The sequence below is a fragment of the Ctenopharyngodon idella genome, chromosome 22 (assembly GCF_019924925.1).
Source record: "Ctenopharyngodon idella isolate HZGC_01 chromosome 22, HZGC01, whole genome shotgun sequence".
In the NCBI taxonomy this organism is placed as follows: Eukaryota; Metazoa; Chordata; class Actinopteri; order Cypriniformes; family Xenocyprididae; genus Ctenopharyngodon; species Ctenopharyngodon idella.
Genome location: NC_067241.1, coordinates 15,539,000 through 15,558,228, shown reverse-complemented (window position 1 = coordinate 15,558,228; position 19,229 = coordinate 15,539,000). Strand labels below are relative to the sequence as shown.

The 19,229-nt window shown below is 35.4% G+C and overlaps 1 protein-coding gene across 1 annotated transcript; it reads left to right on the top strand.

Moving 5' to 3' along the window:
• The first annotated feature begins 1,160 nt into the window (after positions 1–1,160).
• On the top strand, positions 1,161–8,583 carry e2f1 (E2F transcription factor 1). The gene is made up of 7 exons (XM_051881022.1): positions 1,161–2,316; positions 2,655–2,757; positions 3,817–4,036; positions 4,127–4,279; positions 4,477–4,591; positions 5,691–5,907; positions 6,590–8,583. The coding sequence occupies exons 1-7, from the start codon at positions 2,074–2,076 to the stop codon at positions 6,832–6,834; spliced, it is 1,296 nt and encodes a 431-aa protein (XP_051736982.1). The 5' UTR covers positions 1,161–2,073; the 3' UTR covers positions 6,835–8,583.
• The last annotated feature ends 10,646 nt before the right edge of the window (positions 8,584–19,229 follow it).

Here is a 19,229-nt window from a genome sequence, read left to right as displayed (position 1 = left end):
AACATCATATATCAACATAGTGCAAAATGGTATTAAAATTATGTGTAAAAGTCATTGCTTTGTTACGAGAAACAATGTCCGGAAAAAATTACTTTCATTGATGTCATTTGGAGTAACCAATATAAAGAGACCATTTTGGATCAATTCATGCGGTCAGTATCATGTGACAGGATGTGACATCATTCAGACATCTGCAAAGGACCACATGGTCATGAAGCAAAGTAACTAACTCTCTCTTAACTATTTGAAAAATTCATGTTTTCACTCAAAACATCAGGTCATTCGGTACAACCGCTATAAAACATGGAAAATGTTGGAATATTTTAAAAACGTGTACTAAATATAAAATGTTTGATTGTCATTTTGCTTGCTAGCTAGATATCAGCCTGTTAGCATTGTTTGAAAATATCGTCATTCGGTATAACCAAAAGTGTCATTCGGTAAAACCGAAATTTTGGTTAAACCGAATTACTTTTTTGGTGTCAAACTTTGTCCATCTTGTAAAAAAAATGACAAAAGCAGTGTTAATTGATTATTAAAAAAAAAACAAACACATAATCTCATTGTTAACACTTAATAAAACTTCAAAATTATTTATATCTCCATTGTTTTTTTACACTTTTAAAAATCTTATGACCCACATAAAGGAATTTAGCATTTGCTGTGAATAAAGATTGTAATAAAATACAATAAAGGCGGAATAAATTAATATAGATTTAAACCAAATTTCTAATTTGTGTCAAAACAACAGGATTTAAATCTATTTTAGAGCTATTCCAATAATCTGTGCATAATGTTAGACAGCAGGGATTTTTAAAGCTTTATTAGACGATTAAACAAAAGCTTTTCTAAAAAAAAATTCTAACTGATCGAAGTTATTTTCATAGCGACATTGTTTATCTATCACCATTACTTATTTAAAATAAACAAATAAATAAATCCAAAAGCGTGTGTGAAAATGTAGTTTTCCATTCAAACCACTCTTATTTTTGAAACAAAATAACGTAAAGAGAAAGAAAACAGGACGCCGTTGACTTTGAGTGACAGCCGCTCCAGCCAACCAACGGCCTGGGAACTCTGACGCGAGGCGCGAAGGACGCAACTTCTCAGCCAATCAGTGGGCGGCACGCTGGCACGTGCCAGTTTCGCGGCAAAAAAGATTTGGCGCGTAAAACCTTAGAGCAGGTTCCGATCAGCTGGAACACAAAAAAACAACAACAACAAAAGTGATTCCGGCCGCGTCGCGCGCAGAGACAGTCGGGCCGCACCTTCCCTCTGTTTTAATGGATTTATGCATTAAATGAGCGAGGATCTTAGTATTATTTGGAGTTAATGACAATACTTCCTGGATGGAGTCATTAAAAAGGACAAAAGCGAAGGATATTTTGGATTAAAGTGTCAGATGAGAAAAGAAACCGGACTTTGGCTTTGTTCTGCACCCGAATCGTGTTATACGGTTATATTTACTTCATCTACAGCATGTTTACCATATTAATTACACCTTTCTAACACGTTTACCAATGCTCATGTGAGATAAAGCTCAGTTTCTCTTGAAAATATCGCAACAATATTAATAACTTGGTGATTATACTGAATGATTTCATGTTTTATGCACTTTAAAAGTTGAAATTACATTGCAGTTTGTTTGTGATGTTGTTATTTATAGTGGACTATATTTGTTATGCTTTGCTGCCATTTTCAAAAGCACTTCCTTAAACAAAGGATTCACAACTCTAAAGTCATCATGCATGTGAAAAACATCTGAAATGTTTATAAATAACATGCATGGTCTTATTTTTTACTTTTACTAATGTAAAGTTGATCTTTTTGTTTTGCAAACTGAAGTTGACCTACATTCTGGCCTGGCTGTGGTTTGGGAGTCTCACCCATATGTTCAGTCAAGGCCTGTTTTTAACATGCTTCTCAGTGTGCACTTCTCAGAAACCTGTCAGAACATGGTTTTTCCAACTCTTCTGCGTGCAATTTGAAAAGCAGCCCGTTTCCATGCACTGAAGGCCATCAGGACTGAAAATAAACCCAGAGACTAAGTAACCCCTGCTGTTTAGGCACGATATGTCTGAGAGTTTTATATCGGGTCAGACCTCGGAGGATCTGCTGGCTGATTTTGAGTCTCTCTTGAACAATGGCAGTATTGATCTTAGTGAAGATCATCAAATCGTCATCATCTCCACGCCCGGCACGGCCACGGCCAGCACTGCTGCGGGGGACATCTTGCTGTTTGCCACCCCACATCACACCGCCACCTCCACCACAGCCCTGCCCGACCACAGGAGACCCACTCTGGGCAGACCGCCGGTACGGCTTCAACCTCTGGTGCATGTGAAGTACAGTCTTTGGGGTTCCACCACAGATCTTGAGCATTCCATTTTGGAACTTTCACTTTTGGAGATTCCATTCCATAATGTGGCTCAAAGATCTGGCCTGGTAACCTAAATGTTGTAGGTTCAAATTCCTGAAGGAGTGGTTCATGACCTTCAGCATAAGTTACAACTCCTCAATTACAGCTTGATTTTATGGTTTTATGTTGCTATTAATGTAGCATTATTGTTTTATGACACATGCATTGTTGGATCGATTTGTTGATTGCACTACAAGGTCATGAGCTCTGCTTTCTTTGTGTTTTTTGACTTTAGGTAAAGAGGAAGTTGGATTTAGACAGTGATCACCAGTACATTTGCACCTCCCGATCTGCTTCACATGGACCCGCACCTCCGGCTACACCCGCACCACCCAGAGGTACGAGTGAAAAACTGCTGAATATGAACAGATACACTAGCATTGGGGTTGGTAAGATTTCAAAGAATGTTCTTGAAGTCTATTCTGCTGCATTTAGGCTGCATTTATTTATACAGTAGTAAACTGTAATTTATTCCTGTGATCAAAGCTGAATTTTCAGCATCATTACTCCAGTCTTCAGTGTCACATGATCATTCAGAAATCATTCTAATATGATGATTTGATGCTTAAGAAACATTTCTGATTATTATCAATGTTGAAAACAGTTTTTTTTTTAAGCATACTATAATAAATGGAAAGTTCCAAAGAACAGTGGACTTTTTTCTCGCAATTGCGAGTTTTAAAGATGGAATTGTGTTATAAAAAGCCAGAAATGTGATATAAAGTCGCAATTCTGACTTTTTTCTCGCAATTGTGAGTTTTTATCACGCAATTCTGACTTTTTTTCTCAGAATTGTGATATAAACTCTCAGTTGCATCTTATAAACTCAGAATTGCAAGTTTATATCTCACAATTCTAAGAAAAAAAAGTCAGAATTGCGAGTTATAAAGTCAGAATTGCGAGTTATAAAGTCAGAATTGTGAGATATAAAGTCAGAATTGCAAGTTATAAAGTCAGAATTGCGAGTTATAAAGTCAGAATTGCGAGATATAAAGTCAGAATTGCGAGTTATAAAGTCAGAATTGTGAGATATAAAGTCAGAATTGCAAGTTATAAAGTCAGAATTGCGAGTTATAAAGTCAGAATTGCGAGATATAAAGTCAGAATTGCGAGTTATAAAGTCAGAATTGTTAATTATAAAATCAGAATTGTGAGTTATAAAGTCAGACTTGCGAGATATAAAGTCAGAATCGCGAGTTATAAAGTCAGAATTGTGAGATATAAAGTCAGAATTGCGAGTTATAAACTCGCAATTGTCTTTTATTTCATGGTGAAAACAAGCTTCCATAAAAAACAGCTTTTATTTGAAGTAGAATCTTTTGTAACATTATAAATGTCTTCAGTGTCACTTTGGATTAATTTAATGCATCCTCACTGAATAAAAGCATTTGTTTTAGTCCCTAAACTAGCTACGGAGAAATCCCGCTACGACACATCTCTGAATCTGACCACCAAACGCTTCCTGGACCTTCTGGCTCAGTCTCCGGATGGCGTGGTAGACCTGAACTGGGCCTCTCAAGTGCTGGACGTCCAGAAACGCCGCATCTACGACATCACCAACGTCCTGGAGGGAATTCATCTGATCTCCAAAAAGTCCAAGAACAACATTCAGTGGCTGTAGGTTCTTTAGAGCGATATTGATTTATTCACAAGTGACCGTATAGTTGTTTATCTGCATGTGTGTCATGTTTTGCGTGATGTTCTCAGGGGGAATCGTATCGACGGGGCGTCCGTGGCCAGGTTTCAGGAGCTGCAGAAGGAAGTGTCCGAGCTGACGGAGGCTGAGGAGAAACTTGACGAGCTCATTAACAAATGCAGCTTACAACTACGGCTCCTCACAGAGGACACGCACAACAAGAAATATCCTTCATGTCAATGTGAACGTGTAGATAGATCTTCTCAAAATGTCCTTTAGCTCTTTATTGTAGACTTTCTTCATAGATTTAAGTGGTTTTGGAGATGAAATTAGGTCTGGGAATGGAAAATGAGGATCTGAGCAGCTCAAGTAGACTAACATGTTTAATTTGTGGATACTGTGATCTTTAACGCAAAGTCAAGCTTGGGTACGTTAGATGCCAGGACCTGCGTAATACAGTCAACCCCCCGGACCAGATCATCATGGTGATTCGAGCTCCACCAGAGACGCAGATGCAGGTGTCCGAACCCAGTGAGGTGAGCAAACACAGACACACTTGCTTTATTTGTGTAAATGAGGACATATTATAGACTTTTATTGCTTTTAAATAAAACTTTTGTATATACAGTACATGAAATGTGCGTGTGTTAGGGCTGTCGATTTAACGCATCAGTTTAATAAATTAGTTCAATATATTGGGGCAAAAATGCCTCTGTATGAGTTTTTGTCTCATATTTATATCATGATAGTTAAGCAATTTTTATAACAGTTCAATAAATATTAATTTTAATGTTGTGTTACATTTTAGACACAATATTGTCTGTTTCTACTAGAATATTACCTAGTAGAAGCCAGAGCAGAACTGTTTTGAGCGAATCAATCGAGTAAATAAATCATTCAATGGCCCATTTACTTCATTCCTGAATGAATCAGCCGTTTGAATGAATCGAATGAATGAATGACTCTTTTAATGAATGACACCATTCAACCCACTGCCCCCGAATTGGCGCTAATTCAAAAGTGAAAGTAAAATGCGCACAGCCGCATAGGCATTTATAATGGTGCGTGTCCACTAGCGCGGAGCGGTTTTAGTTCATTAATTAAAAAAGCTGCTCCGCACCGGAATGGCTGTGCGGCCGTGCGCATTTTTATTAGCCCAATTAGCTCCAATTTGGGGGCGGTGGGTTGAATCGTGGGTTCATTATTATTATAATGAAAAACACAACTAATTCCTTGCAGGTTCCCTATTAGCACTGGGTTTAAATTCAAAATATTGCCAAATAGGCGCTTTTACATTTCAGTTTGAAACCAAATCTTCCACCATCGTCTTGTCAGTCAGCTCCTCACTCTTGTGATAAATGAAATCTGACTCCTGACGAATTAGTAATTTGCAAAAGAGGGAAATTTTACTAATTTTATTAGTAAATGGTCTTATTACTAATTTCTTTAGAAGAACAATTAAATTTTTCAGAGTCACTTATTTGATTTATTTTTTAATAACATGTTGCCCATTTTATGTCTGCATTGTCTGTTATATGAGATAATTGCAATGCTTGAGTTTGAGATGAGAGATGTGCTTTTAAAATGTCTCTGTCTCTTTAAACATGTTAAATTCGTCCTCTGTCTGTATTTCAGGGTTACCAGATTTCTCTCAAGAGCTCCAAAGGCCCGATCGACGTGTTTCTGTGTCCGGAGGACAGTTCTGGGGTCTGTAGTCCTGTCACTGATTGTAGTCCAGCGAAATCGTCCTGTCAGAGCCCCCCGCAGTCTGATCTCGTCTCACAGGAAGTGGCATCATCAACGCCAGCTACACTGCCTAGCTCCTCCCCTCTGCCTTTGGGTACAGATTCGGGTAAGTATGAACGATTAAATGTGATTGCATCTTGATTTACTAAAATCGTTGTCTTGTTTGTCACTTTAGCACAACAAATAGCAATTTTGCCTGATTTACTGTATTTCAGTAAGTTACATTTTCCAAATGTATATTTTTTTTTTTACTTTTATAATATATTTATTTAGGGAAAAATGTAAATATAAATGTAAATATTGTATAGAAATGTTAACATTAAATCTAAATTCACATTTTAAATATAAATCTTACATGTAAAGTCCAAATATAAATAATAAAGGTATTTTAAAATTAAATATAAATGTTTTAAAATTAAAAATAAATCTTAATCATGAATGTTAAATCAAAATATAAAATTTGTAAAATTTAACATGTACATTTATGTGAAATTATTTTCAAAATTTACATATTAAAGGTATTTTAGAATATTAAATATAAATGTGATATTAAATCTTTAGGCATAAATGTTAAATCCAAATATAACATTTGTGATTTTATATTTTACGTTTATGTGAGGGGTTTAAAAAAAATAATATATATATATATATATGAAAATGTGATATTTACAATAACAATTAATAATTCATGATCTGATTATTTACTTTTTACTTTGTAATAAATTATCCAAAATCATTTTTTCCCAATGATTTTAATTTCTTGTTTCTTCAAACATTACTAATTTCAGAGTCGTTTCTGGACTCGTTTTCTGGTATTTGTGAGATGCCAGATTTCGACTTGTCTCCTTTGGGTTCGTCTGACTTCCTGCTGGAGCGTGGCGGTGCAGCGGACGCTATCGGCCTCCCGTTGGACGGCTTCATCTGCCTGTCTCCGCCACACAGCCAGGACTACCACTTCGGCCTGGAGGATCACGAGGGCGTCAGCGAGCTGTTCGACTGCGACTTCAGCGACCTCGGCCCTCTGGAGTTTTGACACAGATCTGAGTGTGAACGGGAAACCGGTTCCACATCGCTTCACTTTTGAATCCAGATTTGCTCGGGAGGCTCCGAGCACTGCCATTTAATTTATTAATAGAAATAAGTCACCTTTAATCTCTTTGGTTTCATGTTTATTGGAATTTATTGTAAATCTAATGTTGTCTTGAAGGTTTTAGGATGTCGTACTGGATAGAGTTTGAATATAAACTGACAGGTTTTACGGACTATTTCTCAGGTGAGTGATTACGTGCTAGTTACCGTATGTATTTAGGGTCTGGTTATGTTGCATATGTTGGTTATGCATGCTGCGCGATAATCAATCCGCCATCGCTCGCATGGCGACCGAGAGGATTTACAGAAAAACTTTTCACAGTCGTGATAACAATATTTCTAAGCTCAATTATATCCACGCGTTCCGTACAAATGTTCATCATGTCACCGATTCTCTCGTGTTCGTGAAGTTCTGCATCTTTTAAAGCATTGTGTGTGTAGGCTTGTTTGATTTTTATCGCTGTTACAGGAGACGTTCTGTATTTATTTGCATTCATATATGATCCTGGTACAGTAAATGCCCAGTTTTATATATATATATATATATATATATATATATATATAGTCCCCTAAGAATTCACTTGTCTTATTTTTTTTTATGTTGTTTTTCCTGTGCATGTGTGTAAAAATTCATATCCTTTCCAGCCTCATCTTAAATATTAATCTTTGATATTTAAAAAAAAAAAAAAGCACTATAATTTTTTTGTTGTTGTTGTTTATTCCTACTAGGATTCCTTCTAGTCCAGGTCTAGAAATAATATCTATTTTCTTACTGGAGTTGTTCTTCTCTGGTGATTTGTGATCGTTTTATAGCGTTTGGGTGTTTTAGAGTCGTAATTCCACTTCAGTATGTCAGACGAAGTATATGTATAGTCATGTGAAAGGATTATAATGATATAATGTCATTTTAGTGGAAAGCATTTTGGTAGAGTACCGGTAGGTTTGATTATAAAGGGCTCTGAAGTTTATGAGGACACTGTTTGATAAGCTCTTCATCTTATAAAATGTATAATTTAATGCAGATTGACCTTTTGCGTGTAGATTTTTCCCGGGATTTGCTTTATTCTGTTTTCTGAAGGCAGCTTTTGTCTTTTGGTTGAATGTGGTTTTTGTCTGTTTGGACGGAGACATGGCTGTATATCATAAATGTGCGTGTGTGAGTACTAGTTTTGTGTGATTTGATGTTTGCATGTGAATTGTCATGTTGATTTTGTTCTTTTGCGAGGTCGAGTTGTCTGGGACAATTCTTATGACCGGATCAAGCGCTTCGGAGTGTGATTCGTGTTTATGTGGTTGTACAATAGCAATATTTTTGTCATAGGGCTTTTTTTTTTGTTGCATAATTGGTTTCCCTGTTTACTTTATATAAGCCACTAAAAAAGTGGACAACGGCACAGTGAACGTGTATACTTTTAAAATTAAGTACAAATGAATTCCGATTTTGAACTAAAGTCTTTAAATTGATTCGAGAATTATGGCTTTAAATTCCATTTGCAGTGTTTTTAGTTATAAAGGTTTGAAGTTTGAGATTTAAAGGTTGTAATATTGTTTTTGTTGAGCACTGATTCATAGTTTCATTGCAGAAGGGATGATGTTTGTGATCTCATGTCAATATTTCAGATTATCACCTGTCAATCACAGACTGATGGATTGTCTTTGTTCTGACAACATAAATAAACCTTTTGACCTAAAATCACTCATGATCTTGCAGAATCTCTTGCTGAACATCATGCTGTAATTGCTCTGAATTGTCTTCCATAAGATCATTTTAATTGGTTTAGATCAAATTTAACTTAAATTTGTGTTTGCATGAAGATAAAACTATTTGACATTTTCACGTTTATTGTTGCATACTGTTTTACACACTATTTTTTTTACAAAATATTAAGCAGTATACACTGTGCAGTATGTAAGAAGAAGCCTTTGAAATCAGTATTGCGTAGCTGAAACTGTAAACACATCCGTGACCAGCAGATGGCGCTCTTATCAAACACATCTGGCAGGAGTTTAAACTTGCTTTTGCTAGTGATAGTATCAGATGGAAATACAATGTGGTTTTATATATATATATATATATATATATATATATATAATATAAAACCATTTCACTTCACAGTCTGATGAAACCAGAGTCAGGCTGATTTAATCAGTGAATGATTAACCTGCAGGTGCAAATAATTGCCCTCATTAAAACTGATCTGGAACATTAATAAACCTCACAATGCTAATTTCTCTGTGCCAACTAATGGATAATTAGCATTTTTCTCTGGGTTTTAATTTGTGGTTATGAGGACTCAGGGAATCCCACGAAGGGCTGGTGCTGTTTTTACTTCTACAGATGAATCCCACAATACCTGCTGATGGAGGAGTTTAATACAGGCCGACACCTCCAGAGACGGACAGTAACCAAGAGAAAAATAACATGAACCATCAGCAAACACAAACTCTGTCTGCGCTCATGCTTGCTGATAAATCGTGTTTGAGATAAGCATTTGTCTTGTGAAACATCTGACCTCTGACCTAGAGTCACTAGACACCTTCATCCTCCAGAGGAGAGACTGAACCTCTCTCTCTCTCTCTCTGGATGTACAGTAGCTGCAGCGGATGTGTAAAGCAGAGGAAGGTTACCTTTACGCCCGCTGCTCTTGGCACAAACAGTGTGTGCTGGTTTGACATTCACAAGCTGCTCTATCATCGCTAACTTCATCAGCATCGCCATTACCACCATGACACCATCACCAACATCATTGTCATTGCCAGTATAATCATCAGTACCGCCATCACATCATCAGCCACCATAACATCACGAATAAAGTCACATCACTTTGTCACATTATCATCATCATCACGACTATCATCGCCACCATCAACTTCATGAACACCATCTCACCATGACATCACAATTATCATCATCATATTACCATCATTATCATCACAACCATCATCATCATAATCCCGTACATTATCGCCACCATCACCATAACATGACCATTATTATCATCACATTATCACCATGATAATCATTGGCATAACATCCTTATTATTAACATCATCACATTATCACCAGCATCACAACATCACCATTATCATTATCACATGGTGATGTTATGGCGATGATAACAGCAGCATTATCATCATAACCGTAACATCACCATTATAATATCCTCTTCATAACATTATCACATCACCATCGCATAACAGTAGCATTATCATCACATTATCACCACTACCATAACATCACCATTACCATAATCCTCTTCCTCATATCACCATCATCACCACAAAATCACCTTTATCATCATCATCATCATCACCATTGCCATAACATCAGCATTATTATCATCACATTATAACCACTATCACTATAACATCACTATTTCCATAACCTCATCACATAATCACCATCATCACCACAACATCCCAATCATCATCATCATCCTCTTCCTCACATTATCACCATCACAACATCACCATTATCATCATCATCACCACCACTATCGCCATAACAGCAGCAGCAGCATCACCATCACCATAACATCACCATTATAATATTCTATTCATTTAATTAGCACCATTATCAAAACATCACCATAACAGCAGCATTACCATCACATTATCACCACCACCACCATAACATCACCATTATCATCATCATCATCACCACCACCACCATGGCCTTCACCATAACAGCAGCATTATCACCATTACCATAACATCACCATTATAATATCTTCTTCTTCACATTATCACCATCATCACATCACCATCACCATAACATCACCATTATCATCATCATCACCACCACCATGGCCTTCACCATAACAGCAGTATTATCACCATTACCATAACATCACCATTATATCTTCTTCTTCACATTATCACCATCATCACATCACCATCACCATAACAGCAGCATTTATCATCACATTACCACCACCACCATAACATTACCATTATCATCATCATCACCACCACCACCACCATGGCCTTCACCATAACCGCAGCATTATCACCATTACCATAACATCACCATTATAATATCCTCTTCTTCACATTATCGCCATCATCACATCACCACCACTATAACATCACCATTATCATCATCCTCTTCCTCATAATATCATTACCATTTCCATAACATCAGCATTGTCATCATCACAGTATTACCACCATCACCATAACATCACCATAATCATCATCCTCTTCCTCACATTATCACCATCACTATAACATCACCATTTCCATAACATCAGCATTATCATCATCATTATCATCACATTATTACCATCACCATAATCATCATCCTCTTCCTCACATTATCACCATCACTATAATATCATTTCCATAACATCAGCATTATCATTGTCATCACATTATCACCATCATCACCACATCACCATAATCATCATCCTCTTCCTCACATTATCACCATCACTATAACATCACCATTTCCATAACATCAAAATTAACAACATCATCATCACATTATTACCACCATTTACCATAACATTGTCATCACCGCCATCTTCATTATCAGCACAATTTTCATCGTCATCCTCGCTATTATTAAAACCATCGCCGCTATCATCAGGATATTGTGATGTCACTTTTGCAGTAATCAAACTCGGCAACCTAAGCTAAAAAATCTTCAGTGGTTTTACTTTGTTACTTTTCTTTGGAGTTTTTCTCCTACTCATTTCCCCTCTTTTTCAATCTGCCAGAAGTGCACTTTGCAACAACATGAGATCTATTTTGCAGAGGAATTATTTATTCTGAAGCAATTATTTAATGACGTGAAGAATCCAGGCAATATTTGAGGGTATATTCATTCGATGACCTCGCATCTGGACGCCTTTCTTGACTCAATTACACCATCTCACCGCTTGAAGGCGCTATTGAGTCAACTGCTGCTTTTGCACCATATAAAACAGCTCAATGTCATTCAGTCTCAGGTCAAAGTTGAGCACACACCCACTGTCTTTACTCTACATTAAACACCACAATTTCCATTTCACGACTCATTTACAATCAAATGCATCCTAAACGACCCTCATATCATTCAGCAAAAATGCATATATCATCAGGGCTTTATATCTGCTCAAGGTAGAACCTAAAATAATGAGATCTATAACATATATTTCATACTTTTGGTTCACTGACAGACTGCACAAATCATTTATACTGTCCCGCTCACACATCAGAGGATGTTGTTAAATGATCCCATAGAAATGTGCTACAGTATATATAAATCAATGCAAATATTAATAATCTACCTGCAGACACAAAATTTGACGTGGATGCATGTGCAATTTAAATCACAATATATTCCTTTCAAAAAGTACTACGGCAGTACCATGGTATGCCTATTTTGATATTTGCAGTGGCCTACATGTGTACCATTCAAGGCTATGTTTGTTGTGATAATGCCACGGTTAAATCATTTATCGTGAACAGAAGCATCAGGACGGTCATATGCAAACACAACCTGATCAGAAGCGTCATTATTTTCTGATGGGTTGTGATATTGACAGTGTTTCAGATGTTCAGTGATGGTGAAAGCACAGATTTGTGGAGGGATGGGGGTCGTGGAGATAATCAGACTTGCACGCTCGCTGGTTTTCAGACAAATTAAATGTCAGGGGAAACGGGACTCGCTCGAGTACTTTGAAAAGCTGAGACTATCATAAATTATTAAGGCATCCTTTACTTTTCCCGAGCCTTTGAGATCCGTCATACTGAAGTTCAAGCCTCCCAACTTTATTCCAGAGTGAGGAATTTACAGACTTCAGGATCTGATTTCAAACACGTCCCAGAATCCAACCTCAACAACCTGGGCACGTAGTTTGCACCTTTTTTTTTTCTTTGAATGATATCTAATACCTTACTTTAGGGGAAAATTGCATTTGTCACTGTCACAGTGAGACAGGAATGAGTAGTGAGAAACCAGTCAAGAGGAATAAACAAAATACAATAACAAAATGGAATAAAAAGTAAATAACATAAATAAAATGATTAACAAAAATAAAATGAAAAAATTTAAATATAAAAATAGAATAAAAAATAATATAAATAAATAAATAACAAAATAAAATAACAAAATAGAATAGAATTTAAATAAATAAAAAATAGAACAGAATAAATAAAAAATAAATAAAGTAAAATAACAAGAATAATAAAATAAAATAACAAAATAAAATAAAAAGTAAATGACAAAATAACATAAAATAAGATAATTAACAAAAATAAAATGAAAAAATAAAGAACAAAATTAAAATATCATAAAATAGAATAGAATAAATAAGAAAAAAATATATTAACAAAAAATAAAAAAGGAAATTACCAAAATAACAAAAATAAAACAAAAATGAGCAAAATTATAACATCATAAAATAGAATTGAATAAAACAAGACAAAGAAAATAAATCAATAACAACAAAATAAAACAGAATAAAATAAAATATCAGCATTAAATTTCCTGGCACTTCGTAGTTTGTCAACCTTGGGCTCAAGACAGGCTTGTAATGTTAAGTTAAACTGTAAAACTGTAAAAGTGTATAATTTAGATGGCACAACTCAATTTTTCAACACTTAAATACATTATTTATATTAAATGTGCTTTAAAATCACCTTATCAAACTGTGAAGTGTGCCTGTTTCAGTGTCTGATCCACTGGTTGGTGTAAAATACCACAACTGAAACAGTCTACAGTCAGATTAAAATAGCTTGCATTCATTTTGCTCTGTAAATCTGCATGCTTTAGTAGCGCTCAGAAGTGTGTTAACTAGATCTTCCTGACAGCAATAATGAGTCTATCGTGACCCCATTCATCGCCATTATGAACAGGTCAATACTGGACTCAATATCCCATTATAAATGCAATTCTAATGCGACACTGAGCTGCCGGCCGGCCTGAGCCATTTATATCTAGTCACATTACAGCCCTTTCTGTTCTGTCAGAAACAACATTCATCTCTGCTGGATTTTTTTCATCTGTGTTTGGAGAGCTGACCGGGCCGGAATGAAATTTTTCCCCCACATTAAAAAAGAAAAGTGTTTTCATTCACCATTGAGTCAAAAAGTTAAACTGAACAAATGAAATTTGAGGAAAAAACACCCCAGAGTTTTATTCAGAGGCCCAAACTGAGCAAAAATATGCAATTTGGTGCAGATGCTGATATTAATATAGAAAAGATAAAATTCTAATGCTTGTAATGAGATCTTTATAACAGTATAGTAGACTACTTACATAAAATGCATACCATAAATATGTCATTACTCCATATCTGCCAATAATATGTATTAGTAAGATGATATTTAAATGCATAGTTTATGATCAAAGCTTTGTATGTGATACTCAACAACAAAAAAACTTTTTAAAATATATTTTTTCTGATTATTATTTCATATGTCAGACTTTACATGGTTAAAGCAGCAAATTGCTACTAGACTACCAGTAGCGCTCGTTATTTGGTTTATTTTCACTCTACCATTAAAAAATCTTTTCAAAAAAGAATGCAGCATTAAAATTCAAAAAGCACAAAACCAGATGTGATGCAAACCAGTGCACCAGAAGTCAAAAACATAAAACTAGTACTTGTCAACCATTTTGTGAATATTTGCTAGATGTCTGTTCTGTGTGTGCTGAAAAAATATTGTGTTTGTACATAGTCCTGGCTGTGTAAATAGGAGAAAAAACTAGGCTAAGTGGATCGGACCGATCAAATTGAGCGCCAAAACACTAGTCAGTCAGCAAAGGGGGCGTGTCCGTTCATGAGGCGGGAGGAGAGAGAGTGAGGAAGCGGGACATTTGTAGAAAGACTGTAGAAAGAAAAATGGGTGAAATATTACCAAGAGAAAACATATAATTGGAAAAAGAATGGTTAAGACAAAGACTAGATAGAAAGACGGTTCACTCCTATTAGTTATGAATAGGAGAAACTGCAACGCGCAACATGGCGGAATACGTCCCGCCTTCTAAGTAAAAGAGCCAATCGCTGATTGATAAAGTCATTGCGTCACTGCAGTTGCCGTTAGAAGCTCCGGTTCCCATAGAAACCTGAGACTGGGGACCTTTGGACTGTACATCCACATTGGCTCGTCCAGCCTGAACAATAAGCTTTTTTAACGCTATTTGTGCATAAGAAACAACATTTATGAGACAGTTCATGTCAGATTTTGTTGCTGATTTGAAATATGTTATTTAATCGTGAGTTCGCCAAGCAGTTTTTGAGATTTCAGGATTCCCCCATTCAGATAGATAGGACTTGGTATTGGATGTCCGAAAGAGCTGCCCGGAGGCGTTGCAAATATGGCCGCCGAGTGAACAGACTTTATTGGAAAAGCTTTCCAGCGCTGGAGAGCCGTTACAGAGCGGGAAGGCCTGAAAACGGACGCCGAGGTTGCTGTTATCTGCTCTATATGTGAGTAACATTGGTTTTGCTGTTTCACAGAATCAAGAAATGTTGATTCAAGCATACTTGTGCGATCTGATCTGATGTTAGTCAGCTGTCAGCTGTGTTGCGTCATAGCGTGTTCGTTATTTTGGGGGCGGAGCAATGAAGGGAGGGGCGTGATGTGATTGTTTTAGAATTCGCTTACAGCACCTTTAATAAATAAAATCATATATTTATCATTGGTGTCTTTTATTGCATTTGTCGTGTGTGTTATAAAAGCAATAATGTATGAGAGAAGCTTATGGCTTATTGCTTTTTAACTTTATTAAGCTTCCTTGCGTACAAGAGACATCTTCAGACTGAACCTCGGTTTGTCTGTGCAGATTCAGAACCGTTGGATCCGCCGGCATCATAATTATCTCAGGATGAAGCACCTGAGTGTGGAGAACAACAGAGGCGGGAGTTAATGGGATGAGATGAACGGACCCGCCGCTGGGACTCGCCTGCCGTACCATCAGTCAACGCAATGACACACTATACTGAGAGAAACACACCATATGTAGATGTTTTGTTTGTCGTTTCTGTGATGCAGGTGATTTTAAATGAACTTTTATGTGGTCTCATTAAAATTTTGATGCTGATTAAGTAGTAATTGATTTGCACAAACAATCACACTAACAACTGTGTTGAAGGAGGGACCTGAGCAGAATATTTGCATGTTTATGCTTGCTCATGAATATTTAATGATGTAATGTGTGGGTGTCATATTTCAGAGGCGCTGTTATGGATGCATGTGGCCGTCCTGCACCAGAGATGGGCCTCAGGGCGTCATTATGACCCTCGGTTGGTGAGAAACTCATCCATCTGTGGGTGTTTTACAGCAGACAGCGTGAGACTCATCGGAAGGCAAGTTTATCACAGTCCTTGTCGTTTTACATTACACACTGAAATTGAACATGTATTTTTCATTTTAAAGGGCCTTTTACAGAAAAAATGAAAATTCAATCTATATATCTGCTGGTTACCCAGCATGCTTTGTACTAAATGAGTGAATTTGATCTGATTGCTCACTTGGAATATAAAAGTGTGTGAAACATGTTTAGGAGGGTTTTTATAGCTGGTTGTAGGTTTACTTTTCACTGTAATACTGCATGTTGTTTATATATGTTATTATTACTGAACTATATAATCCAAAATGTGTAGTACTAGACTGCTTTATTTAGAATAGTGCATACTATTTTTGTAATATTATTTTAGTAATATTTATATACTCTAAGTATTTAGTTTAATTTTAGTTTGCTTAGGTAAAACATGTTTAGGTAAATCATAATTATGACAAAATTATGTCATAATTATGAGATAAATAGTCAAAATTATGGGATAAAAATTCATAATTATGACAATTATGACTTAGTGTGTCAATTTCAGTTTAGCATGTCACAATTATGACATTTTATTTAATAATTTTTTACTTTTTGTCTAAGAATTATGACTTAATATGTCATAATTTTAACCTTTATCTCATAATTATGACTTAGCATGTAATAATTTTGACTTTTTAGTATCATAATTTCAATTCTTTAATCTTATCATTTTGATTTTGTCATAAATGTGACTTTTTAATCTTAAATCTCAACTTTTCACTCATCACTTTGACTTTTTAAATCATAATTTAAGGTTTTTACGTCATAAATTTGACTTTTCAACTTTTAGTTTAGTAATTTTAGTACTTAAACCTATTTTATTTCAGTCAGTTTCTAATTTTCATTTAAGTTTTTTAAGTGTACATTTTCATCTAATATTTTTCTAAGATTTATTTAGAATAACAGAACTTATTTCGAAAAATGTTCTCTATTGAGTACCCAGATGACCTGCAGATGACTGAAAGTAACCACACGTTTTTCTGTCACCATTGAGACTTTTCATTGACTTCTACTGTTTTTATATCGAGCTAATAATATTTTCTCAATCCTAAATCTAAGCTTTCTGCATTTGAAGTCATTTAGTATGTTTATTCACTGTTTTCAGTGTAGCTGATGTCAGGTTTTAGTTTTGCTGCCCTTGACGTTTGGTCAGACACTTTTTCTCGTCTACAGGCACCTTGAGGTCCAAAGCCATTTTCTTGACACTATCTTTAAGCACACAGAGGGCAAATGTCGCCGTTATCTCCATGTTATTCCCGCAGCATTTTGACCTCACGGTTTAAAGCGGCCCTTGTGTCCCGTTCGGCGGTAACGCACCGCGCCTCGGTCTATCAGCTCTCCTGCAGGCCGCCGCAGGAAATGGGTGTTTTATGAGAACGATACATCACCGGCCGGCAACAGCGGCGACTGACACCTGCGATTTTTCTTCGGGCTTAAAGAAACGAAAGGAAATAAATGGACAGGAACAGGCCCGTGTGTTTGTGGGAAAGGTTGAATGGTCATCCGAGCTGACAGAAGAGCTGAAGAGGAACAACAGCCCTGACAGCATATTTCAATGTGTGTTTAATTAAATCAATACAGCAGTGGAGTCTGTGCGTCGCTCGGCCCCAGATTTACCTCCTGGAAGGTGAGGCCAGGAAAGCTGATACAAGTAGAAAGGGTGAAAACAATGTCACGAGAGCTCTGTGATTACAACACAACATGCTCGAGCCCTGAGGGGTGCGCTGGGGCTTTCACTGAACATATTCACTGTGGAGCCAAAATAATTTTACATGATTACAGTGATTAAGAAAAAGGCATTCACTGCAAGTCATTTTACATCCATTATGTGACATATTTATGAGCAAAACAACATATTCTGATGGAAATCTACTGTGAAACTTGATTTGATCCTTTGGTAACTGAGCCCATTTCATAATTATGACTTAGTATTGACTTACTATGTCATCAGTTTGACTTTAATATCCCTCACATAAGAAAAAAATCATGCTATGGTAAATGATCTTTATGAAAAAGTCAGAATTATGACATACTAAGTCATAATGTGATAAAAAGTCAAAATTATGAGATTAAAAGTAAATTGTGATCAATTAATGCATAAAAATATTGCCGTAATTATGGCTTAGTTTATCATTATTTTTATTTATTTAATGTAATTTAGACTTTTTTGTTATTTTTATCTAATAATTTCAATGTTTATCTCTTAATTGTGACTTAATGTCATAATTTTCACTTCATCTCATAATTATGACCTAGTTTGTCAGAAATTTGTCATAATTGTGAATTTTTAATCTCATAATTTCAATTGTGAATTTTTAATCGCAATTTTTACTTTTCCCCCCACATAATTTTGATTTTTTTTTTAAATTATCTTTTTATAATTTAGATGTAATTACAACTTTTTTATGGTCATAATTTAAACTTTTTAGCTTATAATTTCTATTTATCTCTTAATTATGACTGCTTTGGTAAAGTCACAGTTATGACATTATGTGATAAAAATTCAAAATGTTGAGATAAAAAGTCAATTGTGACCAATCAAAATTGACAAAAATATAATAGTTTAGACTTTTTTGTTAATCATAATTATGGCTTAGCATGTCATAATTTTGATTTTTTAAAAAAAAATGTAATTTAGACTTTTTTGTCATAATTGTAACTTTTTAGCTAATAATTCTGACATTTAACTCTTAATTATGATTTGGTATGTCATAATTTTGACTTTTTAATTTGAACTTTCTCTGTCATATTTCAATTTATTATTTTGAATTTTCACTTTTTCCCCACATAACTTTGATTTTTTATTTCACCTTTTTGACTTTTTCTTTTTTTTTTGATCTTTTTATAATTTAGATTTTTTTTTTTTAATGTAATTTAGGCTTTTTTTGTCATCTAAACTTTTTAGCAAATAATTTTGACTTTTATCCCTTAATTATGACTTAATTATGATCTCACAGTCATACTTAGTAAGTCATAATTTTGACTTTTTAATCTCTATTTCAAGTTTCTCCTCACAATTTTGA

What these genes read in the sequence shown, in the direction of transcription:
- e2f1 (XM_051881022.1), top strand. Translation starts at nt 2,074, where the DNA reads ATGTCTGAGAGTTTTATATCGGGTCAGACCTCGGAGGATCTGCTGGCT. An exon ending in CCACTCTGGGCAGACCGCCG is followed by an intron (nt 2,317 to 2,654) that starts GTACGGCTTCAA and finishes TTTTGACTTTAG; the next exon opens with GTAAAGAGGAAGTTGGATTT. An exon ending in AAGAACAACATTCAGTGGCT is followed by an intron (nt 4,037 to 4,126) that starts GTAGGTTCTTTA and finishes TGATGTTCTCAG; the next exon opens with GGGGAATCGTATCGACGGGG.